This window comes from Taeniopygia guttata, chromosome 17, assembly GCF_048771995.1.
Source record: "Taeniopygia guttata chromosome 17, bTaeGut7.mat, whole genome shotgun sequence".
Lineage (NCBI taxonomy): Eukaryota > Metazoa > Chordata > Aves > Passeriformes > Estrildidae > Taeniopygia > Taeniopygia guttata.
Window position 1 is genome coordinate 7,504,417 of NC_133042.1, and position 27,108 is coordinate 7,531,524.

At 42.6% G+C, this 27,108-nt stretch overlaps 1 protein-coding gene across 11 annotated transcripts; it reads right to left on the reverse strand.

The window, feature by feature from the left end:
• Positions 1-128: 128 nt before the first annotated feature.
• TSC1 (TSC complex subunit 1) lies at positions 129-27,108 on the reverse strand. Of its 11 annotated transcripts, none has more exons than XM_030286750.4 (23): positions 26,785-27,108; positions 19,245-19,307; positions 18,314-18,489; positions 17,334-17,437; positions 16,557-16,709; positions 14,790-14,934; positions 13,609-13,763; positions 13,227-13,300; positions 11,621-11,799; positions 11,070-11,179; positions 10,725-10,848; positions 10,251-10,366; positions 9,950-10,022; positions 8,565-8,663; positions 7,905-8,472; positions 7,636-7,679; positions 6,952-7,118; positions 5,884-6,066; positions 5,422-5,532; positions 4,799-4,921; positions 3,655-3,842; positions 3,389-3,550; positions 129-3,119 (listed from the first exon to the last, which is right to left on the reverse strand). In XM_030286750.4, the coding sequence occupies exons 3-23, from the start codon at positions 18,417-18,419 to the stop codon at positions 2,639-2,641; spliced, it is 3,465 nt and encodes a 1,154-aa protein (XP_030142610.4). In that variant the 5' UTR covers positions 18,420-18,489; positions 19,245-19,307; positions 26,785-27,108; the 3' UTR covers positions 129-2,638. The 11 variants fall into 11 exon arrangements, with proteins under 11 accessions (XP_030142610.4, XP_030142613.4, XP_030142617.4 ...); XM_030286753.4 differs by having other exon boundaries at positions 129-3,116; positions 26,785-27,107; XM_030286757.4 differs by lacking the exon at positions 26,785-27,108 and adding an exon at positions 26,643-26,783 and having other exon boundaries at positions 129-3,116; positions 10,251-10,363.

Below are 27,108 nucleotides of genomic sequence, written 5' to 3' on the forward strand. Positions count from 1 at the left end.
GAATCCTGTGCAAAGGGGCAGCAGCCCCGACCTGCTCTGGACTGTCCCATCTGGGAGGATGTTTGGACACTGAACTCCCTTCCCTGTGTTTGGTCCCAAGAAGGTCTGGCAGGGAATTTAACACAGAGTAGTGCAAAACAATACATTTTATTTGTTCACAGTTAAACACAAGCAACTGCCTTGACATTTTAGAACATTCTAATAAGGACAGCAAAACCTCCTTTTGGTTTAAATTCTCTTTAGCTTACGATTGTACCATTTCCTTGTATTTCATATTTATGGCATTTAATGTGGATTGTTTAACATGCTTACAAAGAGCGAGGCAGGGAACAGATTAACTTGACAAAGACAGCAATTTTAGATTTAACTAAAAGCAGTCAGTTAAAAAAATCTGTTTCCACTTCACTGATGGGACCCCTTCAAACAAACTGCAAGTTAACTACATACAGCAGATCCATGATTTTTAGACTTAGGAAAGAAAATTGCAAAATTTGTTCCTCCATAATCTTTGTGGTCCATAAACAAACCTAAAGTGGTTTCCATTACTATCCTGGTGCTAAAATCCTGTTTAAAAGAAGAAAAAAAAGCCACCTTATCAAAGAGCTTGCGTTGCTGCCAGGGCATTTTTGTGACTGACACAAAACCTGCCTCTCCTGGGAACACCAGACCTGGGCATGGCAGAGCAGGATGGGAACGAGCTCCTTCAATATTCCCAGCTGAGCTGGCCCATCAGGCCCTTTGTGTGCAAACCGTTCAGTCCCCAGGCTGGGATCCAGCAGGGGAGGGGCAGGAAAGCTCCAAATCTTACCGAAACACGCGCTACCACGTTTGCTACCACTACGTCTGAGAAAGCCTAAAGACGCCAACAAAACCAGGCTGCCACTTACAACCAACTCTCTACTCTCTACTCCATGCAGAGTCAGCTTTGACACAACCACTGAAGTTCACCTCTACTCTCAGAGTTCGGACTGACCAACTGAAAGGACACGGAGAATAATTTAAGACAGGCAGAAATGTATTGAGACCTTGGAGCTCCAGAGGAGGCGGGGATGGGAGGATGAGTCCTGTCAGGAATGAGCTGAGCTGCTCTGACAGTCTCATTCCCAGCTGGGCTAAGAAGGGATTCAAACTACAAATGCAAGTGTGCTTGGACTTGATTTCTGTATGAGGTGGTTCTTAAACAGCAGCTGCCACCCACAGAATGTTTAGAAGAGGCCACAAGTGAGGCAGGGGAACTGTGAAGCCTGAACCATCTGAGTACACCTGGACCCACGTGGGACACTTAAAACAAGCACTGCCTTCCTAACAGCAGGCCCTGTTCTGTCCTGAAGGAGATTGAGTCTGACCACTGGCAAGCCCTGATCCCACAATCCTCCTTCACAGAAGGCTCATAATTGACTTGAAACATTATTAACACCAAAAGGCTTCACGCCAGGATTCTGATTTCAGTGGGAGCAGGATTCCTCCTCAGCCTTGTCATCTAAGGAAGTAGGATGAGGGTGAAGGGGAGAGACCTAGAGCCAAATCAACACTGCTGAACTCAAAAATGTGCTGCAATCTGAGTAGGAGAGCACTCAAAGGAAACCATGTTCTCCAAGTCAAGCCTGAAAAGGCATTGTCAGGAAGAATGAAGCCAATTTCTTGGACTTAAAACATGGTGGTCTTGTTCAAACCAGAAACAAATGAAGGAGGGTGAAGCAGCACATTTCCCTGATTAGAGAAGCAAATCCTCCTCTGCAGATCTTCATAAGCTTGGAATTCTACCTCCATGTTCAGCATCCTCTCCCTACTTAAGCAAAGCTTACTCTTCCCTCTTCTCCCATCCCAACTGCTTTCCCACATGAACCAGTGTGAAGTCAATCAGGCAAACACTTCAAACACCAAGAAGATCTGAAGCTGGTGTTTTAACAAGTCTTCAGCATTTACGGTCTCTTCTGCATTACAAGCTCCAGTTCCTTTTTGTCTGTTCAAATGTAACTTCCCAGGAAATGTTAAGGACAATATAAACAATGATCATGAATTAGGATGAATGAATCATTCTGCAGAGGTACAATGTTCTTTAAACATTTGGGCATTCAATCAGACTCCAACTTAATGAAGGCTGGGCTCTGAGGGATGTGGGGCAGTGGACAGGCAAAAATAGAGAATGCACTGGAAATCCTAGTGCTGCTTCTTTCCAGGATGAAAGGAACCAAAGTCACCTGGACAGGCAGCACAACCAACTGCTCTAAATGGGAAGTTTGCAAAGAAATACAAAGCATTCAGAGTAAACTCACAAATGTTAATTTGGCCTCATATTGCACTCAAGTTCATAAATGCAGCCACTCAACTGGGGGCACGGAGAAAGGGAAAAAAATACTTGCAATGCTAACAGTTGTCCCTTCAAATTAGTACACGCTGCTAAGGACTGAATTTGAGAAAGAAGCAAGAGTTAGGCTGGGCATTTTCAATTCCAGACCCAAAAATCCACTTTGCATTCATTCAGCAGCCTCCTTCCGTTCCTGGCCATCGATCCTGCTCCGCTGCATGAGCCACTGCTCAGACCAAAGAAACATAAAAGCTTTTAGTTAAACTTGCACTCACGCCTCCTGTTCTATGCCAAGAATATGAAAATAACACTGATTGACTATCTTCCTCTTTAACTGTGGTCATGATGAGTTTCATTGTAGTCCATGATATGAAGCTGTCCAACACTGCTTTCCTGGAGCTTAGGTGAGAGGTTTTCGGGGCTTGGAGGGACCTTTGACTCCATGTTTGGATCTTTACATAGTTCAGTCTTTAGGGCATCAGACAGCCTGTTGATGGTGACCCCCTCCTCATCACACTGGCTCTCACTCTTGTTGCGAAATAATTCTCGTGCCTTCATTCCAAGGAAGCTCTTGGAGCTGGGGAGTGACCCTACAGTCAGTGGGACAGTAGTTGAGGGCTCCAGCAACACGGATGTCTCCCAACGACTGCTCAGCCTCTGGTTTTGGGGTTTTTCTGGGGTGGAGAGCTCGCTGCTGCTGCCCCCCTTACTGCTACTGCTGCCTCGGGTGCTGGGAGGTTTGGTCTCTCCATTTCTACCCATTGTTTCTTCACTGTGTCCTGCTGTATCTTCATTACCACAATCCAGCCTGCTTGGGGAAGAGAGAGGACACGGTGTCAAGGAAATCACAGTAATTAAACAGTGGAGAGGGAAATGCTGGCCAGGGCAGATTACTTTGATTACTTTCCCTTTCTGCCTATAGCTATATACTTCAACAGGTTTCCTTTCACAGTTCTGGGGCAAAGCAGGAGAGACAGGGGTAACTATGTCACACTCAGCTTTGCAACATCCACTGTTTTTAAGTCCAAAACTGACAATAATCCCACATGGGTGCTGCAGATTTCACACCACCAGCCTTACCTTTCTTCTGCTGCTTCAGCTGCTTCTGTTTTATCATCTTCAAGTTTTTTCAGTAGGTTGCTCTTCTCCAGCCGCCCAAACAGATCCAAGATCTCCAGCTCAAATGCCTGGGTGATTTTCTTCTGGGCCTTGTACCTGCTTTCTACTGCCTGCAGCTGACCCCTGAGCAAAGAGAAACCACAATGTCCAAAATCTCCAGGATCTGTCTCAGCTGTGACAGTGCATCTGTCAAAGCACAGCTAAAATGTTACACAGGAAGTCCCTACCTTGCTTGGATTTTAACATCTTCCAGGTATTTCTTTTGCTCCAGGAAGAGGTGGTCCTTTTTTGCAAGCTGAGATTCCAGTTCAGCTATCCTTTTCTGGGAAGCATCGAGCCTTTGGCTTTGCTGCTGAACACACAACTTTGCTTTCTCCAGTTCTTTCCGATAAGCAGCGTGCAACATTTCAACCTCCTCGAAGCAAACAACACAATGGTAAAGTCTAATTTGATCCTGTGTTATTTTTATTGCTGTTTAGACATGTTTCTGATGTTATAAATAGGCACATTTTAAAGCAAGCCAGAATAAAAGCAGCATTTCTAAAAACAGATATAAAAAACCAGTCTTGCTGAGGATGTACACTATTAAAGTAAGTACACATCACTGGAATTTATTAGCACATTAATGTTCCTTATGAAAACCTCTTTTCATCAAAGCACTCTTGCCTGTTCTGCACTGGATTAGAGTAGACAAACTCTATTTTAAATCCATATTTCCAACATGACCTTCATTAAATACCAGTAGAAGACTTTTTCAGTGTATTATTCACCTTCTTTAATTACGTGCTCTCACGCAGGAACAGTTATATTGTTGTGCAATTTACTTGCTTCTAATTAGAAAAAGGTTTCTACGAAGTCAGGAAGTAAAACCATATGAACCACAGAAGTTTCAGTGAAGTTACTGTTAACTTTTAAAAGGAAAATGACTGAGTGGGAAGGCTGAGATGCTCATTTTGAAGTAACACCTCACCAAAACCCATAAAATCCTTGTTAAGATCTTTCCACAAATTCTGGCACTACTACCCTGCATTATTTTACCAACAATCTGCTGTCAGTTACATTTGAGCACAGTAAAGTCTTAGCTTTTGGAAAAGAAATTGCTAAGAATTTACATCAGTTGGCTAAAACAGACCCCAGGTGTACCCCAACAACCCCTTCTTAGCTTTCAGAAGGGGCACTGAAGATATTCCTCAAACCCACAGGGCACAAAACATCTGAACAGAAGATCAAACATACAATCAAATCCCTGAAAATCAATTTCAGAACAAAGAGTCTATTAAGTTACAAAGCCTTTCCTTCTGAACTCAGGGCTGGTAACTGCTGGATGATGACCTCAAGAGAAGTCTCCCCAAAAATCCTCTGCACTGGTACCTTTTTAGTGTCTGTGTGCTTGTGCTGCAGCTGCTCCAGGTACAGCTCATTGACCTCCCCAAGAACCAGCAGCTGCCTGTTCAAGAACTCCATCTGCTGTTGCACCGATTCACTGTTGGAAAGCTGGGAAGGGAAATGGAACAGAATCCAACATTGGGATGAACAGGTCAGGAGAGTCACAGCTGACAGGCACTGTGTTCATAGGCTATTTTTATGAAGAAGGGAAACAAAGCCTAAAATACAATGCTTCATAGGTAGTTAAGTGTTAAATAAATTGTTTTCATAAAGAACTTTTCATTTCCATTCAATTTACTATATAAACACTATCTCTCAGTTGTCAAGATTTAGCAGAGTTTTAACATAAATTCATAATGCTCAATCTCCAAATCCCTGCTGTGAAAAAAACCAAAACAAGAAGTTTCAGAAGCCCTTTAACAGAGTTTAGAGTTTCTTCATCAAAATATCTTTTTATGTGTTGTTTTTGTGTAATTAGTATCAGGCTCTATGGAGCTCAGCACAGGCTTCTTTCAGTTAAAGAAAGAAAAAGGACCTGATGAAAACTATCAGATAAAAAAATTATCAGCAAGACACAAAGGGACCCTAGGAACACTGACTTTTCTTACCTTTTGAGAAACTTGGCTAAGCAGCAATTCAGTGTGACACACCTTGTTGTTTGCCTTCTTCAACTCTAACCTCAGATCTGCTATCATGTTCCTGCAGTCTTCCAGCTTGGTCTGTTCAAGTGACAAAAAAAAAAAATCACTCAGGGTTCTGAAACTTCACTAAGGACAACAAGGGCACAGAGCTGGGAGGCTGTAAACCCCCAGGAAATCAAGTTATACTGACCCCTCCAAACCAGCTAACAACCTGCCCTCTCCTATTTCCAAGTTGAAGACAGGACAAAACAGAACTATAAAAGGATGATATTAAATTCAGCACTTTCAATTATGCACTGTCTTATTCTGAATCAGGACAACATCTCTAATAAAAATGTGCAGCTTTCTCTCAGGTATTTCATGCCTTGTAACAAAGAAGGTTATTTTTAAAACCATTAATTAGACAATAAATCTGTTGATGCTTCATACCTGCAATTCCTGGCTCTGGTTGTAGAATTCCTCCCGGTCGTGCTGCAGCTGTCGGATCTGGCTGTGAAGCTGAGCCACAATATTATCATGTTCCTCCTGAAACTGGTGGTACCTTGCCTGTTCTTTCTGCAGACTCAGTTTCAAGGCCTGGATCTCCTTTTCCTGCAGTTTCAGCTGATCTTTCTGTTAAGAATCCCACATAAGGCATCAGACAAGACTCCTACATAGCAGCTAGGACATCTATGCTCAGCCAAGCAAAGCTGTCATTACCATCATGCAGGAAAACACTTTTCTACACACACAACATTTTATACAGAGCATGTTCTCAAAGCTGTTTGGGCTTGGCTTGGTTTTGGCTGAAAAGGAGATAAAATGGTGGTAAGGGTGGACAGGCTGAAAACTCACAGCCACATTCAAAGCATGAATAAGCAATAGGCTGTTTTTCCACTGCCTCTCATGCTTTCAACAGGGACTTGGGCCTCACAGCTGAAGCAAAAGTTCATCTTCCAAAACTACTTGGAAATTTATTTTTGGCTCTTACAGTACATTATCAGGCGAAACTGTTGATGGAATTAGTTATAACATGAAAATATATTATGAAACACACCTAAATCTGTACTGAGACATTGTTCAGTGTACTTATATCTTCAAATTCTATCACAGTGAACATCTCTGGAAAACAACACTTGAGTTTCCAAAGCTTTTGCTATTAGTCCTCATCTGAGGAGCAAAAGGACAATACTTTATCAAATATGCAGCAAGGTGTTTAGCCAGGCACTGAACATCCACTCCACTCACAGGGAAGACTTTGCCACTATCCAAAGGCAAGTGCAAGAAAGGGTCAAGCATGAAGGATTCAGCTGCCTGCAGTCAACTACAAACTACTGACATTAATAATGACAGCCACAGAACTGTGCACGAGTCACTCCACAAACATCGCCTTCAATAACGCGACAAATGAGGCTTCTCTGTTAATTGAGTGGTACCAAAAGACACCAGCCAGGCCAATTAACACTTTTAGCAGCACCAGTGTGTCCCAGCTGCTGGTGGAGCTTCGTCCCTGCTCACCATGGCAGCGTTGTGCTCCTCCAGAGCCGTGGCTTTGATGACTTTGCGCAGGAGCCGGCGGTTGCGCAGCGCGTGCTGCTGCCTCTTGAAGCGCTCGTACAGCAGCTGGTTGTGCAGCAGAAGCAGCTGGTTCCTCAGGGTGTGAATCTCATCTGAAGGGGGAGAACCTGCAGTGGGACAAAGAAGAGGTTACTGAGCTGCACTCTCTGCTTTATTTGCTCTTCAACACAAAAATCATTTTCCCAAAGCAATGGATATATGCCTCAAATGGATTGCTTCTTTGATTAAGAAAAAAAAGCCAAGTCACCATCAACACAGAACCCTCAGAACACAAAACTAAGACACAGACACATAAATAAGCAAGAAAAACCATCAGTTTTAGATTGAATGAGCAGTGAGAAGGTGCAAGGATCTATCAGATGACCAGCAGCACTTTGAAGCTTAGCAAGGCTGAAATGGTCAAAAGCAGAAGTGTCTAGAATTTTGCACTTTTCAAAGATGAAAAAAGCAGCTCATCTCTCTGGAACACAGCTATTTGCTAAGCAGATAAACCATGACTTAGTAGAGGGCATCATCCTTCTGCAGCATTAGTTAAAAACCCACAAGCAAAAAGTATGCAGGTCATTGTTTAAGCAAGTCTAATAATAGAGGAACAGATTGCCAAAACATGAGAAATTTCCTCACCTCCAAAGTGAGTCCAGTCAGCAGATTTGCTTGGCAGAGACAATCTGGAAAAAGAAAATGCAGCACTAACAGGTAAGCTTAAGTAAAAAAATTGAATGTTCACCTCAAAAGAGCTTATAGCCTGGTAAAAGTACAATTAAGGTCAGTTGGTATAAAAAGATTAAGGAGGAACTGTGCAGCTGCTTTTTCAGCACAGCTTAAAATTAAGCCAACACAAAAAAGAGTAACAATAAAAGAGTAACTGCAAAGTAAGATTTTCAGTCACCTACTTGTTCAGCTCCTTAGTGTGTGCATCTGCTCCTTGCTGAATCAGCCTGTCCAGCACTTCCACGGGAGAAGTCGAGGACATACAGTCTTCATCCTGGGTTCCCTTGGCTTTCTTTAGCAGCTCCTCAGTCTTCTTGCCAACAAAGAGGTAGGCAGTCTTTGGTAATGCAACCTCAAAGAGGTGCTCATAGAGGGGAGGCTGCCCACTCCCAAACACCACTCTCCTTTGTGCTGGTACTTTACAAGGGCTGGGAGTGAGAATACTTGGCTCCCCAGAGGTTCCTTCCCTGTTCCCAGCAGGGCTTTCCCCAGGGCCTCCACAGGGCTTGTCTATGGGAGTAAACGTTTGTTTGGGTGTTTCCCGTGCACCCTCAGGCCCAGACTTGTCCAGAGATGTTAAAGGCTCAGAGGTCTGACTGTGTCCCTGAACACTGGAGGCTGCTGAGTGGGTCTTCTTCTGAGAGGCTGACAGACTTTCGTTTGTGCGGTAAAACGGGGAGTCAAATCCTCCTCTAGGCACCATGTGTTCAGCATCGGTCGTGATCTCGGAGATCTCTTTAGATATTGCATCTGAGGAGAGGGGGAGCACCATGATACATCTGGTATTTCAACAGGACAAACATTTCCTTAGCTAAGATGTAGGTAAGGAGGGCAGACATTACCTTCCTCTCTGTCCTTCTCAGCGCTATCTTCGAACGACAACCCACCTAAAAACTCTGGAAGATCACTTAAGGTTACTGAACTTTTACTACTGGGTATGTCTGAAAAAAAAAAAAAAAGCAGAAAACAAAATGTTAGTTGTACAGGTGCTGTTTTCTCCAGCCTTAGCACAGCACAAAACACAAGTTCACTGCTGCAAGGTCCTCAGAATAAAAGTGTGTCCCTCCTTCAGATGCTTCCTCAGAGGAGGAAGGTATCTGACTCCTGTTCCATTCCACATGGAAAACAGAGATCAGTCACAGGTCACTCCTGATCCCAAAATGTAATTTTGTAAACTTAACATTTGCTATTGCATAACCTCTGTGTTGTGCTGTTTGCAATTTAACCCATTAGATAAATAAAATAAGGTGGCTGCTGTGCACTGTGACTGCTCTACTTCCACATTAGCATTAACCTCCCCTTTAGCTTCTGAGCTGGCTCCACAAGGACACAGCACCTGCCTGAAAAAAGGAAGTTTAACAATCTGATGTAATACAGACTTGCCAGTATGTGGTTACTGATCAAAACCGAGACAGCAGCTGTGGGATACACACTTCAGGATAGAAATCTCATGCTCAGCTCAGTCACAGATCAGGAACTCAGTGAAAAACTTTGCCTGTTCGTAACTTGGAATTCAGAATATTCAGATTCCAGTGGTACTACACAACTATACCATGGAAAAGCAGCTTTAGATTTCACTATCATCTCCACTTTGAAGATGGTTAAGATTCACAGCACAGAAGTCTCAAATACAGTTCCAAAATCCCTTTCTACAGCTGTCACAGAGGTAGATGACAGAATGGAAAATGGAATCTACATTTACCTACTAAAAGCTGAGTTCCTCAACCTACTGATTTCAGTATTCCACAGGACTTTAAAATAGATTCAAGTACAGCAATATAATTGTAGATAGAAAAACAAGATTTTCCAGAGGCCTTTAAGAGGGAGCATCATATCTATCCTTATGTGCAGCCTTACAGTTTGTGACAGATAACTTGCTGAAGCACAATTTAATATACAACTTGCTGCTTCTAATAATCATCCTCAAAGAATCAGCTTTTATAAAAATAGATATCCCTTTTCAGCCTTCAGCTTATATTTGTATTTTTAAATATGCAGGAGAGCAAGGTAAAAAAACCCTCTCAAGCTAAATGGTTAAATTGAAATCAGAAGCATCACAAGAAGGTTTTAAGTCGAATCACAGGTTAAGGCAGGATCCTGGAACTACAAAGAGCTCAGGGGGAAAAAAAACCTGTGGAAAAGTGTTTGGGAATTGGAACAAGTGTCAATAAAAACTGCAGTTGTTTACAATAGGTTGTAGTAATGGGGAGAGGAAAATGGAGTTTACCCAATGATTTATCGCTGTTTGTGACATTTTGCTGTCGGTACAGTAAAGGCCTCACAGAATCTGGTTTGTCCTCCTGGAAAACAGAAGAAATAAAGAACACATTAATTGCCTTAGTTTTCATTGACAACCGTGCAGTTGGAAGTGGCAATAGTTGTCTACATTTAGAAGAGTTTTTGCAGTGAAATGCAAAATTTTTTTATAAACCACCTACTCTGATTTTTCTTTCTCAATTAAGGTCACTGCATTAAGGCAAGTCAATGAAAAAATAACAGATTAGTTCAGGAGAAGAACTTTGTAATACCTTTTTAGGAGGTGTGGCAGCAGCTGAAGGGAGTGAAACATGCACAAAGTCATCTGAAGTGCAGGGTGGAGGAGGAGATGTGGCTGGTGTTCCCAAAGGTGTTCCTTTCCCCCCTGCTGAAAAGGAGCACAAGTTCTCTCAGCAGGCTCCCCCTTCCTCCTTTCAGCTGAACATTGTATGTGAAGAATTGTACATTTAAACACCACCTCATAGCATTTACTTCTTAAATCTCTTTCAACTGTTCATCAATACAAAAGTGCGGATTCCCTAAAGTTGTTTCAGACTTTGGCACTGAATTCACAAATTTCCTCTCAGATTGCATCAGCACTGCTCTAGGTGAGGTACTCAGTTCACAGGAGTGCCTATCAACCGGCATGATGTGGCATTCCCATTTAAGAGCTGCCAGTCAAACCTAGAGCCAGAATTTCCAGTAAAACAAACCTTGAAGGCTTAATTCTGAAACGCAGCACGTACCAGATGTGCCAAAAGCTTTGCTGTAGGGTTGTGGTGCAGACTGGGATGACTCTGATGGGACAAAGCCAGGGGACGTCGGTGGCGTGGTCATACCACACACTGCAGAAGGGCTCCAGATGGTGACCTGTGCACAGAGTAAAACACAGCAGAGCTCAGAAAAGGAACAGGTGAAGCACCTGGATCCAGGTCTTCACACAGGAAATCAGGCAGAGATTAAATGTGAAATGAACACCACCATCTGAAGAATTCACAGCACAGCTCAAAACCATGGATTTTTCAGACTGGCACAAGAATCTATGAAAGTGCAAAGAATGAAAACTTGCTGGGCTTCATCTTCTGCTTTACCTGCTGTGGCTCAGTTGACAGCCTCATGGACTGTGGGCTCAGAATCTGAGGTAGCTGCCCTGGCATTTGTGATAGTGTTAGCCGAGGAGTGGAATATGGGGTAGAAGTCCCTGAAAGTTAAATAAAAAAGAAAATCAAAATTCCAAAGCATCCAACACATCAAATACAAACCCTTGATTCTTCTGGCTAGAACTTAAAGGCTTTTCATCAAAGCATTTCAAATCCATTCAACATACACATTTGTAGCAAGAGACTTTTCTTCCAGTCCAAGAAAATATCTATTGAGTACATTATACTGCAGCTTTTTTTTTCTTTTTTTTTTTGTTGTTTTGGGGTAGGGAGGACACGGGATGAAGAGACAATGTTGAGAACACGCTGCATGTCTGCATACAGAAAATATATCTTTGTATTTATTTTTTTAATGATGGTTTACTTTCTGGTGCCTAAGAATCAGACTTTAAGTGGGATAAATTAGTGAGATGGGTTTTTTTGCTCTAGGGCCAGTTCTTCTCCAGCAATTGGGTATTGATTAGCCATCAGGCAGGTCTTACCATAGCTGCTCTGTGTATCAATGTAAGAGCTGGCACTGGGGTCAGTTTGATGATGTTTTATGCTTGTGCAGAGTTTCCGAGACACAGAGTAATAACCATCTTCATAGGAGGCTTCTGCAGGGTCCAGGGAGATTTTGGCACATTCTATCACAACATCATGAGTTTCTAGCCTTTTCCACCTGCAGACAGTTTTTGGATCCAAAAGAGTAAGTTAGTCAATTATTGTTAAAAACAAAAGTTCCTGGAGATAGGAGGAATTGGCTCGTAGGATGGCTCATTTGTTCCAGGCAGCTTTGCATGCTCCCAGCCAAACTGGAACAAGGCACCAGACAGAAATTGCAACCAGATGACTTGTGAGAGGGGGTCTCAAAGAGGAGACAAACAGCTTTGACACAGAGATCCATAATGGTCTGCCATGGAGCACTCTGGAAAGGAGGAACAGCATACGAAGACTTGGTTGATCCTGAGCTTCAGCAGCTGTAGAAATCAGCTCAACTACACTCAGATGTTGGTAGTCAAAATTTAGACATGCCAGCAGTGAGGGAATCTGTATTATTTAAAAAAAACACTGTCTGCAATGCCAGTTTCAGATCTGTGTTTTTCCTCCCAAGTTTGGGGAATGTTTTTTACTATTACTACCTCCTTCATCCTGAGAACTACTTCTCACTAAATTAAACAGCCAGATTAGATCTGCCCAATATTTCAGGGGATGGAAGCTCACTGTAAAGAAGAGAAAGCCCAGAAGGCTGTCTATGAAAGGCTGGGTTGCTTTAGAAAGTAAAATACTCTCTGTCCAAGATACCAAAAGAGAAGGCTTCCACTGGAAGGTTTGTGCCAATTGTGCTCCTGAGTGGTGCCACCCTCCCCCCTGCAAAATTGAGCATTGTGATATTCAATGGGTTCCCAGTTAGGAGTGATTTCCTAGTGGCTCTGAAAAGCAGGGCAAGAGCACTACTGTGCAGCAACAAGAGTCAAATTCTCCTCTTCAGTGGCTGGGCCTGTGGAGACAAGAGAAAAGCAGCAAGTGGTGCTGCTGCAGGCAAATGAGCCTATTGCTAAAGAAAACTAATACAGCTGATAATGTTAACACATACCTGTTAAAAGAACTGATCTGTTAACTGAACCAATATCTAGGTACCAAAACAAGACACACTGAAGCCATTTTAAACACTTATATCCCATCAAATACTTCAAGAAGTCCAAGGAATATGACCCAAACCTTCAGCCAATGAAGCACCTCTGGCAGTTTCACTTTATTCATTATAGGAAAACTGTTTTAAATATTTGTGAGGATGTTTGACCATTAAGTCATAAAAATAAGATAAAGTAAAGTAGAAGACAGATGCCATCCCAGACACAAAATTAATTTAGAACCCAAACATTGTTGTTAATGACCTTTCACAACAGTTTCTGCTTATTCATCCAGCTGAAAGCTGGGATGAGGAAAGTCTACATGTTTACCTGGTGCACCTACAAATCTGGGTGGCAAAACACCCCCACACAAACTAATGCTGACAGAAAAGGTTTTGCTGCAACCTTCTGAAATAACTCCACAGAAAGCTGCTAAATTTGAGCCTTTCCTAATAGCAGAGAGAACATATAATACCTTCGTGGGTCCAGTTCATGGTCCTTGGATCCAGTCACTAACTCTGGATGAATACGCACATGTTCCATCATTGGCTGGGGGGAAGAAGAAGGACTTGTTATCAGTGCAGCACCTTTGGATTTTACTAAACCACACAAAGGTGAAGAGCAAACTACTGATCCCAATAGTTCAGGAAGTTACATTTAACAGATAAGGTTAATACACATCACCACAGCTTCAAGACTTGATCCCAACTGAGCTCTCAGCTTTCAGTCAGACCGCTCATTTTTATATGGTTTTGTCAAACAGCCCTCAGCTGAATTGGCAAATTAATTGTAATAAATCAGAATATACAGCTATAAATTCCTTGCCTCAGATAATACACAGATGGGCAGCATTTTACCTTGACTACTTCTTCAAAGGTCTCCAGGTTTTCCTTCATACTGTAGTGAGAGCGCAGAAAGGAGACAAAATTGCAAGGATACATTCCATAAAGACGATGAAAGAGAGAATAAACGCTGGCATGAAGATGGACAAGATAAATCTCTGCCACATGACCTGGAAAAAGTAGTTAGAATCTTTTTCATTACATTGGAGAAAAGAACAGAAGTTCTAAGAATGCAAACAAAGTACTTTTAAATTTGAAATGTTAACTGGAACAAGTCTTCTGAGGTACAAATAGTCCCTATTGAAACTGTGGAGTCTTCTCAGAAAACAAGCAACACTTAGTCATCAGCTCACAACAAACCCAGAAATTAAGATAAGGACCATTAATTCCAGCCAGTGTGCTGTCATTCTCAAAGCACAGCTTTGTTTTCATTCAAGTTAAAACCTGAAACTCCTCTAGACAGTGAGCCTGAGTAAGACTGACTGAATGATTAAAAAAGGAAACTAGGTTTGTTTCACTTCAAAAGGTAAAAACTAAAAGCTTTTAGCCACCAAAAGCAATCACAACTGACAAATCTTAGTATTCACTTCAGAAGTTCCAATCCTACTTGCAATGCAGAATGGCTCTCTAAACAGCAGCTCTATGTGCTTAACACAGCATTTGTTCATTCAGCCATGAGCCACACTCACAGATACTGCTGGTGTTAGACATCAGACCCCTTACAACAAATTCAGCAAAGCCAGGGCTCTGAGAAAACCAGTTTTATCAACCTTCATAACTATTGATAGTTGCACATTAAAATAAACTCTTATACATGTTGCATTTTTCCTCCCCCCACATTTATATCTGGGAATATCAAATTCCCCAAAATCTGCCTGAAACATTAGCAGTTTCCCTTCTCTCTCCATTAAGATCAATCTCTGCTTTTCACTGTCATCAGGGCAGTACTTTGGTTCAGTGAAATTTCATGCAGTAGCAGCACCAAATGGAAGATTCTAAGAGACTTCTAAATTCTGAGCAAAGAACTCCCCCATGCTCTCAAAGAACAGAACAGCTTGTGGGCTTAACACATTATTTGCTGTGTTTAAATAATCTCAGACCACTAAGAGTCTCACAAAAGAATGTGCTCACCAACTGCACATGAGTCACAAGGATACTGCAGACCACAACTGCATGCAACAAAGTTGAAATCTCACCTGGATTCTGCAAGCACCAGGCTGAGAGACGCCCAAAGATACCAAAGAAATCATGAAGGTACTGTTTGCCAGACTGAGGAATCATTGGCAACATGGTTATTAGCACTAGGACACCTGTGGTGAGTACTACTACATCTGTGTCAGTCTGCAAGAAGGGAAAAAACCTGCATTAGTTAAATGTGTTGAACTTAAATTTTTCCAAGGATGAAGTGAACATTGAATCATCATCATGGAAAAAGTTCGCTATTGAAAAACAGTCCCTCTGAAACCTACCAGAACTTGAAATTATTGTGTTTTTTCATAATGAACAACTTGAAGAAAAAACAGATTTGAGATTCCTGCTTCTATTCTGCTGCTTTTCTGCATAAACACCTGGCTTAGTTAAAAAGGGAACATCACCACAGTTCCACAGCTGAGTAAAAACAATTACTGGTATGTGAAGCATCTTATGTGCCACCTTCCTTCATTCCCAGAGCTAAACACACACAGCATTCAGAGGCTCAGAAACTGCAGATCTGAGCAGGGTGTTCAAAGGTGTTGGCCAGCTACCAACACAGCAGTCAGAAGCTTTTCTACTAAACCTGGCTGCTGGAAATTTCACCCAGCAGTAATACAGACAATGACTAGAACAAGAAAGGGATGTACAGGCAGTACAAACCTGTGGCTGGATGAAACAGGAAGAGAGAATCAGATTTTAGGAAAGGACACAGAAAATGTTCAAACTCCTTCCTTGCTTCCTCAGTTTAATGCACATTTTCCTTGGTAGCTCCTCTGCTTTGTCAGCACAGGGTGCACAGACCACTGGTCAGGCTGTGGGCAGGTGCTGCTGAGCTCTCTGGGTCCAATTTCCCAGGAGCCACTCAGGTTGATGGACAGCCAGTTTTTAGGGATTTATCCTCCTCTGTGTGTCTACAGCCTCTGCTCTCCCTCAGTCACACAAAATCTATCAGAGCACATTTCCTGTCCATCCCTACCCTCTGTCCACATCCCCAGAACTTCCACATCTCTGTCCTACTCCCAGCAGCTTTCTGACACACTTCATTCCTCCCTCAGTCACACTGCAAAGCTCAACAGATCTTGTCAGGCACGACAGGAGTTCCAGTAACAGCAGCTAGAGCTGGCTCCTTTGGCAGTTACAAATTTGTGGTGGTTTTGTTTTGAAGAGCACTTGACTGCATCGTGCATTTAAATGTGACTTCATGACTAACGTGGATTCTTCACTATCATAATAAATTCCATTACTGACAATGCATTCTAGGTCTCAAAGCACTTTTCATTCCTTATTCACTGGTACAGTGCAGATGAGGGAAAAAACCCACAAAGCTTGGGGGAACAGCTACCTCCTTGTAATCCAGCATGTCAGTAGCTGAGAAAGGAAAGTCTGCTAATTCCAAGGTAATTTCACCTGGGAATAGTCCATTGCATGGCCCATCTACACTGCAAGTAGAGGACACACAAATTCAAATTGCACCAGTGGGACGTTATTGTATTTCTCATTAGGTTCACATTCAAGATATTCATCATCCTCACCAAGTGCCCTCTTGTCTTTAACTTATTTCAGGAAAATTTTAACAAACATTCCTAACTCACAGCGACAGGGGCTTTTAGAAACAAGATTGTCACCAATAACAGCACCAGCACAGAGTATTCAGCTGATATTAATAGCAGTGTGGCTTAACTAAATGACATCAAAACAGGAATCAAATGCCTTGCATCTGTATGTGAGTTTACATCAGATGTTTTATAGACAGCCCTGACAGTTCTTACCTTGAGACATTTAAGTAATGAAAGCAGGAGAGGTGCTTGAGAAAGTTTGTGTTTCCAAGATGGTTGTCGTCTTATCACATGTCCCAGCAGAGAGAGGGTGGGTAAACGAGTAGCAGCTTTGCCCATATAATCATTAATTTTGTCCAGTAGATGCTGACAAAGGATTTTGCAGAGAGTGGTAGAAAAAGAAAAGTATTTATATTTAACTGCTGTATACTCTTTTTCACCAGTCTATATTCAGCAGTTTGTCAATATGGAAACTATGGGCATTTTACAAATACACAAGATCCCAGAGGAAACAGAACTCTGCAATAACTTTGAGTACTGGTAGACAAATGCAAACTATACAGGCCAGAAGCATTCACTGCACTTTGAAATGTTTATAAGTAAATAATAAAAAAAAATGTGGGCAGCAGCCAATTTATAGTGCCATTTCCAATCTATTTTAAATCCTTACTTGCTCTCAAAATACCCAATTTGTTTTAGGCTAACACATCCTGCAGCAGGAGCACTGTAAAGAGACAACATTAATCCTCCAAACCCTTTACTTTATAGATGTTTTTTGCTTAATTGGGTCAGTTTAAGCAACTCTGTAAGAAACAGACCTCTGAAGTTTTTTTTTTTTAAAGCTTAAACTACTCTTACTACAGAGATACTACATCTCTACAGCAAGGTAATTCTACACCAGAGTGGAACCCCTAGAGTTTTAATGGATGCTATTTAAAGGCTGCTTCAATACCAGGCTAAAATCTGCCATAACAAGATTTTTTTTTTTACCTTGTCATGAGGCTCTTGCAGAGTGGACAGAATATGCAGTGCCTGCTGAGAATTGGTTTCCAAGTAATAGTCCACCAGGTTGTTGACAAGCATAGGCCCACGGTCTGTCAGTTTAGGAACAGCAAGGGAAAAACCCAAAAACATTCTCAATACACTAAAAATGAAGCACTTGCTACAAGGACATTGCAGAACTTTTAAGTAACTATTACACAATTTCTAACTTAAAGCAGTCCTTGGTGTTTAGCAGACCTTTGGGAAAATGAGACCTCTCATCTACATTTCCTGGTTCCAAACCATTCAAGTGACTGCATTCAGCTCAGGGAAAGGAACCAGGTTTTTTAATAACCAACAATTCCTATCTAATCATAAAACCCCACAGGTAGCTGAGCTGCAAGAGTGCTTTACCCAGTAAAGTGTTCAGTGACTTGATGTTCTCTCCCTTCAGCAGATAAAGGAGAACAAGTTCAGGGACAAGGACACTGGCAGTGCTCTCATGCTCTGAAAAGGCTCTGTCAGCACAAGTGATGCCTCAACAGCAGCAATCACTTTTCACAAAGTCTGACTCTGTTGTTTTGTTTGGGAGTAGGATTTTTTCTTTTTTTTTTTTTTTCTTTTTTTTTTTAAGTTAACAAAATCCCACTGGTTCCCATACTGTGGGTGACACCTAATTCCTTCTAGATATACTTGACAAAGAAAGTTTCATCAGCTCACACCTGAGGCTGTGCCTCAGAAAAAGCTATTCATTTTGTAATAGTGTTTTAACAATTATGTAACAGACCTTCCAGGAGCCATGCCATTAAGCACAATGGACTGAAGAGAAGCCTCAATCCTTAAAGCAATTTCAAACCCAAATATCAAGAGTTCCTTTCAAGCTGCATTTGCAAAGACAGTGTTTGACAGAAAAAAAATATCCCACATCATTCTACCTTTATTGATGTGAAAGCAAAACCCTTCCCAAAAGTACACAAAAGGATGCATACCACAGATGAGATTATCTTTGAATACAGTTGTTATATCTTCCAGGACACCCAGAATTGGAGAATCCAGCATTGAGAGGAGCTCACCAACATTTCCTTGCTGTGCCATGATGCACGTACTGACATGAATGTGGAGGTTAAAACTTCAGGAAGTTCTTCATTGGTGTCTTTCTACCAGACTAGGAGAGAAGAGACAGCAGATGAGTGAACTTTTCCCTTTCCATATAAAACCTCTCATCTCTCCTATTTCTTTTCCACACAAGTGCCCATTTAACACTGAGAGAATTGTGAGGGTTTCCATACCTGCAATAAAAGCTGTAAGAGTTTCCAAAAAGCCAATGACTCATGAGCAAGGTTTTCTTCATGTTTTTCACAAGGACATTAAACTGTTTTGCAGAAGACCTCAGTATCTACACTGTCCAAGCATTCTCTTACCACATTTTTTCAATTTGCTCTCCAGGTCAGTAAACTGAAGCTGAAGTTTTGAATAAAAATGCAAAAAGCTGCCTGGAATCACTCCATTCCTGAGTTCTTACAGCAACTCATCCTCAAACCACCTTTGCAGTTCTTTGCATAAGACTAAAAGCTGAAGAAAATACACACCTCCGCTCCTGTGACCAGGGCAGGAATTCACTGCCCTGAGCTCTGCATTGTTGCACTCAGAGCGATTTGGGCTTTAAGACTTTGCAATGTGGCCAGGCTGCAGCTGTTGGGAAACTCAAGCAGGGCTGCTGCAGAAGAATCCTACACCAAACCTTTCCCAGTGGAAGAACAAATCTGGTTTTAGATCACACCTCACATTATCAGCAGGGCTTCTTCTTCCCTCCCACTCCAAGCTAGAATACATTTTTCACTTCCCCCATGGAAGGCAGGACTGACACATACCAAGTTTACACACAAAATTGTTTTTCTATTGCAGTTGTGTTTACAGCACCTGTTCTGTGGATGAGCTGAGCTTCTGTCTGCAATGCTGTCAGCCACACACCTTTCATGATCACTAATAAAGAAAAAACAGAGAGAGGTTAAGAAAAGGCACAATTTATATTCTTCCTTATCACACCAGGTCTATGTTTAGAACATCATTAAGTTTTTTACACAGAACAGTAGTTGTGCACTCCCTGCATGAGAAGTCAGCCCTCAGTCTGAAAAACACCAAATGCTGCTGCAGTTGCCCTTTCCAGAGCTGTCCACAGGTTAAGCTGTGCAATTATCTCAAACTAGATGGTTTTCACAAGACCATGGTTTTGTACTGTGACCCTTCAAAAGCTGCTAAAGTTTTATTTGTGGCAGGTAGAATCTTACAGAGAAAGGATTCTTCTCTATTCTGAACACACAGAAATTAATTTAAGCCTTTAAATTCTATTCAAAACATTTTTAGGCATTAGCCAAGGACCACAGATCACTGCTCTGTTTTAAATGATAATGCTGTAATTACCAATATACATATTACTTTCTTGGATATTTAGGTTTAACAATGTCACTGGACAGCAGGAGTTAACATGTCCACCAGCAAACTTTGTCATTTGCAACATATCATTCTGCAGTTGCAGAACTGCCCAAGGTCACTTTTCTTAGTGCCACCAGACATCAGCTTACTTAACCTGGCACTGATAGCAAATTCAAAGGTGACAATATGGCACCACACTCCCAGCTGGCATTTCACTAGCAACAAATGGGCTGGAGCATGGCAGTAATCACCACTGCACAACATAAAACCCCTCACCTCAGTTTTCAATGATCATAACTGAATACGCCAAATGAAACTTTGGGTCATGTACCAGCAGCCAGCAGAGTCTGATCACTGAAGTGTTTAGATTTAAATGCTATTTCCTTTCTAGTCCAATGCTGGCAAAATGCTAAACCTCCAGACTTAAAACTGGCTGGTAGTGTGAGCAAGACTTGGATAATAATAGAATAGAGACTTGGGGTGAGGGAAGTTGCTTTCTACTGAAAGGAGAATGGTTCTATGCTTTTCATAAAATCAGAGCTGGCATTTGTTGTGGTTTAGGATTTTGGTTGGGGGGGTTTTTGTTGGGTTTTTTTCCCCACATTGTGCAGACTCCCAAGCTTCAACTCCTTCCTCAAAGCACTTGCTCTTTAGAAGACAAACAATGCTCAGAGAGTGGTACCATCCTTTCAAAAGGTTTAAGGCCACACATCCATGCAACCTAAGAAGTCAGCCTTCCCTCTGTTAGTCATTTTGAGGAATCAACTGCTTTTTCCATTTCTAGTAATCATTATAATATTGAATTGACTCAATGACTGCATTTGCAACATTGTATGGGGAAGCAGCTCACTCCAAGGAAACTACTCCTTCATTTCTGAGAACACATCTTTCAAACAGGCCTTGCTGTCCCCCAGTTTCTATAAGGACACACTCTCAGCCATGGTTAAGCAACAGATTCACCAGCTTCCTCAGCATTAAAGTATTGTTAACAAAAGAGATGCATGGCCACACCCCCAGAACAACTGCAAGCAAAACCTGTTTTAAGAGTTAAAGCAGCAGAAACACCAATCTCTGCTTTTTTACCCCATAAAAACCTTGTCAACTCCCTTCTCTTTGATTCCCATCCTATACCAGTGAAAGGATTTTTTTCTTATTTTCCTTGAGAAATACTATTATAGCGGACCAGATCTTTGTCCCACCAGTAAAACCCTCAACAGCAGTTTCACTGATTCTGATACTGTCAGAGGAAAATCTGCAGCCTGGTGAAATCATAAAACACATTTTGGATGGGTTCTGGAAGTCAGGCTCTGCAGACAGATGGAGAAAACCCCGGTTAAATGTTGAGTAGGTAAGAGGATTTCAAACTTCGTGCCACTGTGGTGGCATGCACAAACCCTGCCATCAGATAAGGGTGAGGCTGATAAGGCGAGCTCAGCCACTGATAACACCACACATGTAGGTAACGGATCATTTCCCAAGCTCCCTGACTAAAACAGATGGCTGGAGTGACCTTGTGCCAATAAATCCAGCAGCGTTTATTTCAACTTTTCAATTGTGCATTGGAGTTCTTTAAAGTAGAGAGCAGTCTCCACTCCAAAAGTATTCAAAATATTAATAAAAGTATTTCAAAGCACATCTGAAAATGGGGCAATGTTACACACAGGCATCTCATGAGGTGGAAATTTATCTGAAGTTACACCAAACCAGTCAATGTTGCCACCTCACTGTACACAAATGGCCACAGCTTTAAAAAAGCAAATGGATTGAAGACCAAGATAAACCTTAATGTGAGGAAAACTCGGCAGCAGCATGATTATTTAGGGCAGAACTTCACTGTTCTGGGTGATCTGGACAAGCAGAGATCTTGTGTCAGCACCCAGGGAGCCGCGACACCGCTGCTGACATGTGCACACCACTGCATCTGCCGAAACATAAACTGCTTTCTTCAGGTATTTTTACTAAAATGACTAACACAGAGCACTTAGAATAAAATGTAGCAAGAATAACAAAGTGCAAAATCCTAAAGCCTTGGAAAGAAGTGTAATTTATGCATAGCATGCCCAAACCAGGAATACCGATGGGGGATTTCTCAAGGTAAAGTCAATTGTCATTTTAAACTCTAAGGAGACTGAGATGCTCCAAATCTGTGCCCAACACAAATGAACAAGCCAGGAAATTCCAGCAATAGTCTTAAATCAATGTCACACTTTTTTCAGGCAAAGGCAGCTGAGTAAGTAGTTTACAGGCAACAGGCTAATTTTAGTCAGAAAAGGCCGTGTTCTGGCAGATGAAGTTCAGCTCCGTGGTGTCAGTGTGATTTATCACAGTCCCACCAGGAATTTGTGATGTGATTTTCAAACCTTGTAGATAAGCACAGGCCAGGTTAAGGGGCTCCCATCACCTTAGGAAACAGTGGGATCAGCCACTGACTGTCAGGGTATTTTGTATCTGGAATTGATACTTGTGCTGCGAGCAGGGCATCCCTGACACCTTTACAGTATCACATCACCAGCACGGCTTTCTGCTCAAATACACAGTTACAAAATGAGCCTCTCCAATGCTTCCATCCCCAAATATTGCAATCATTCCCTCATCAGAAGAATTCCCACATCCCTGCAGCCATTCTTGCAACTAACAGGATTAAAACAAGTAAGTTTTCCATGTGATTTGAGTCACTGACTCTTCACTAACTTTTAAAACTAGTTTTATACAAAAGATCTAAAGTACTTGGTTAGTAAAGCATAGAAAAAAGTCAGTTTAAATACCTTTTACAATGCAGCATTTTAATCTCACTGGAAAATATCACACCCACAGCACTTCTTACACTCAAGAGCATTCTTTAAGATATACTTAGTAAAAAGTATTAAAGCACCAATACAGCTTTGGAGCCATCTTACAGAAGGAAAAGGAGAAGCCAACAATCCAAGAACCAAGTCTAAATTTATTTTTTTTTCAGTAGTTAATTTAACAACACACAGTTTAAACTACAAACTCGAGACAAAGGGAGAGACTGTAGAAACATTAATTGGAAAAGGCTAAACAGAGAAAGAGACAGCAGAGTATTCCCAAAGATTATGACTTGTCTAAGTATGTCTGTCAAGAGAAGATGTTCTTCTGTTCAGTGTATTTTTATCCCAAGCCAAATGAAAAAGCAGCTGGTAGTGCCAGTTATGCTGCTCGCAGGTGTGGGGAGGAGGGGGACACACCACAAACACACCCTTGGCCTTTGCTGTGCCAACACCCAAATTCAGACACCAGGAGCACCTACTCTGGGGGAGGGGGATCAACAGCAGCATTTTATCTCTTTCATTAAGCACAAGTTAAATTTAGGGTGTGCCAATAAGTGGTTATTGCCCCCTCTGCCCCAAGAGGAAAGGGAATTTTAACACCACAGCACCAGAACCTCCAGATTTTCACTTTTCCATCTCATTTCTATTGCAGGTAGGGTCAGGTCACATCCCCAGGTATTGCTTTGGCAAAAGCCATGAATGAGGACAGACGGATTTTACAGCAATTGTGCTCAAAGAAAAATTCAGATTGACAACACAGCAGCCCTTTTCACTCCCATCTTTGAAATGTTGGTCATGAAAGCATTAAGCCTAACCCCCTCCTTTCACCACACAAAAAACTGAAGCCCATTTTATGCTTCCTAACCATGCCCAATCTTACATTTCCCTCACAGTTAAACTGAACATTGCCATTATATAAGTGACATAAGCAATGAATGAAAAGTTCCAGCAGGGAGAAAAACCACTAGTGGCACAGGAAAGCAAGTAGCTGATAATTCCCTTTTTCACAACCCAGAAATAATACCTCTAAACACTCTAAACCTCATTTCAAACTGATCACTACAACTGGCAATACAATAAATTTTATTTATTTATTCATCTTCAAAGAATGAATGTGTCTTGCTTCTTCTAATAGTAAATATTTTCTTGGTTATATTAAGATCTGATACTAGATTCCATAACTAAATTAGATCATTATTTACAGTTCTAACTTGATATTATACACATTCTCCTGTACACTGTTACAGGTGCTTAACTGACGTGGGAACAGGAATATCACAAAAAAGCCTGGCAAGCCCAAACAAAGAGAGAAAATCATATTCAGCAATATTTAAGATTCTTTGGACTCTATGCTGTGCTAATGAGTATTGCTAATTGCTACTCATCACATTTCTGTCAGAGGGAAAATTGTTTAAAAACAATCCATGTCATAAAAAGCCCAAACATGGAAGGGCTGTCACTTCACCCTCTGGCAGGAGCCAGGCTAACCAGCCAGCCACAAAAGGCAGTCAGGGAATTATTGCAATTCCTCACACACAACTGCATATATTAATAGCAAATAAATAAATAAGAACAAGCCCTGGCTTTTTAGAACAACTTAATTAACACTACACACAGAAAGTCACTCCAACTAAGGAATCTTTTCAACTACAAATAGGTGATCAGAGAGCTCTAAACTTGGCACTAACACAAGGACTGAGACTTCTAAATCTCTGCACCATTTTTTTTTCTGCCCCCAAGAGAAACCTTTTAAAATATTCACAGAGTTAGGCAGCAATTCAGTAAACCTTAAAACCACTGCAACCTATCTAATGTACTCATCAAGGCATTTTAAATGCTGCAAGAATCAAACCCAGCATTACACAGAATAGCAAATGATGTGTAACTGTAAAGTAAAAACAAAACACAAATAATGCCCAGGAAAGTGACAGCAATTCACCACTGCAAGAACTTTACTCTGGATCTCAATGTACTACTCAAAGAAATGCTTATGCTAATAAAGGAAACATCATTACTTGTCCTCATGATGTTTATTAAAACACATGAACATATAATACCAAACATTAAGCTGTAACAATCTTAAAATACACACCTGTCTGCAACTTGCCACAAAATCTGGTGCCCTCCCCTGCTTCCACCACTGCAAAGTGCTTTGATTATTTTATTTGCTTATTATTGAAGAATCCCAGAATGGTTTGGGTTGGAAAGGACTTCAAAAACTCATCCAGTGCCACCCCTCCCATGGGCAGGGACACCTTCCACCAGCCCAGGCTGCTCCAAGCCCCATCCAGCCTGGCCTTGGGCACTGCCAGGGATCCAGGGCAGCCACAGCTGCTCTGTGCCAGGGCCTCACCACCCTCACAGGGAAGGATTTCTTTCTAACAAATGAAAAGGTATCTATTCCAAAGATATTTGTGTGTGTTTGCACCATGCATGCGTTCCAGGCCACTCAGTTTGCACAGAGGCTGAATCACATCCCCAGCTCCTGTCAGGGCTGACAAGAAGGTGCCTGGCAGTTGGAAGAATTTCAGGAATCAGGACAAGTCAACATCCCAGCAGTCCAGCTGCAAATAGAGCCAGCATTCATTTTAAACTACAAATAGTTACTGAAGACAAATATTTGTCCAAACACCAAAACATCTGCAGTTGGCCAGTGTATCTCACATGGGAATCCATTAATAATGCCACTTTTTTAGTCACCATAAAGTTTACAAAGAGTTAAGATGTCAGGATTAAACACAGCCAGAGATAAAATCATTTTAATTAAAGCTTATCTCATGACTTATTAGATATTCTGACTATATTTTCATCAGTGTGAGTCCCTGCAATTCCCCACAAATGTAGTCCTGGGTGAACTGGGCTGCTACAAAACCAGAACAAATGAACAAACCAAACCAAAGCAAAAAGGCTTTTCACTGAGTAGGGGATTTTAAGCCCCTGATTTTTTATTTTAAACTTCAGTGTGGCATAGCTGCTTCTGATAAGCAGAGTATCTGATTGCTGCTCAGCAAAGACAACAGCAGACAGATGCATTCCCAAGGTTTGTACTGATTATTAGTACTTCCAGAGTTTTCACAGATTTACCTTCCTGTTGTTCACACATGTAAATTGAAGAGGAATTTTTTTTCACCTAATGGCATCACTTCAATTCTGACAGATTTCTAACAACTATATCCAGAAGTTAATGTCAGGAAACTGCAGGATCAGAGCACACAAAGAATGAAAACCTGTATGAGCACCCACTGGAAGGTTCTCTGGAAACAGCAGCTCTGGAAAGAGTTCTGCACACAAAACCTGATCCTGGTTTCTGGGTCATTTCCAGGGGTTTTGAATCATACATTCCTTTAAGGCACGTTCTTCCTTTCACTCACTGCCTTGTAAGAGACTCATTAAAAAAAGCCCAACCCCGAAGAGCAAGGAGAGAAGCTCTGCCGAAACTGATAAAACAATGACAGAGGCTGCATCCATAGCAAACAAAGGGTGAAAACTTCAGAACTGCAGCCTCCCGAGTTCTTTGTGATAACAGGAAGCAAAATGTTTTATTGTAGAAGTAAACAACATCCTGACTTCACATTACCTACCCAGGAGCAAGGAAATGAGAAAAGCCTTCCTCACCGAGGGGACAGACTTTAACAACTGCTTTATTTAAAGCCCAACCCCGGACAAGGGAACCTCCTCAGCAAGTAACCAAGGCAGGAGAAACCTGGCAATCGCTACTCAGCCTTTGCAATGGGGGTGCTGAGCATTTTTCGATGAAAAGCACATAATTAAAAAGGCGCTTTGGCTGATGGGGGGACCCGGGGGGGGGGGGGGGCGCGGGGGTGGAGGGGGGGGAGGTAAGAGGGGCAGCACCCCGGAGCAAGTTTGGAAGGAAGGAAAGGGGGCAGAAGGAGGCAGGAAAGGGGACGCAGGGGGAACATCACCCCCCCGCCTTCCCCATCCCCCCGACCCCTTCCCTTCTCCTGCCGTCTCCTCCCCCAGCCCTTTCTCCCTGCTTCGCCCCTCATCTCTCTGTTCTGCCTCCTCCTCCCCGTCCCCGCGGCCGTCCCCGGTGTCGCCGCGGCGGTGGCGGCGGGGGGCGGCCCGGCGCACTCACCTCACCCTCTCCTCCCCTCAGCTGTTTACCACTCCGGGCTCCTCCGGCCCACAGGGCGCCGCCATCTTGGCCCGGCCTCCCCCTCCCATCACAGCGCTTCGCCCCTCGGATCCCTCCGCCGCACAACCTAGTCCCGCCTCACCGCCTCGCTCTCCGCCGGCTTCCCGGCTTCTCTCCCGTTCCCTCCCCGCCCCGCTCGCCTCTCCCGCCTCACGGGACGTTCCCGCCACGGGGGATGAGCGTAGGGAAACAATCCCGCGGGCGCCGCGCCCCCGCGGAGCCCCGCGGCGGAGGGATCTCGGCGGGGTCAGCGCTGCGGCGGGCGGAGGTCGCGTGATGTGGAGGGGGCGGGGCCGCGCGCGGGCGGTAAACAAGGGCCGGCCCTGAGGGGACGCGGCGGGCGCGGACCCCGGCCGGGAACGGGCTCGGGTGCCTCTCGGTCCTTCTGTTTCTCCTCGCTTCTCCC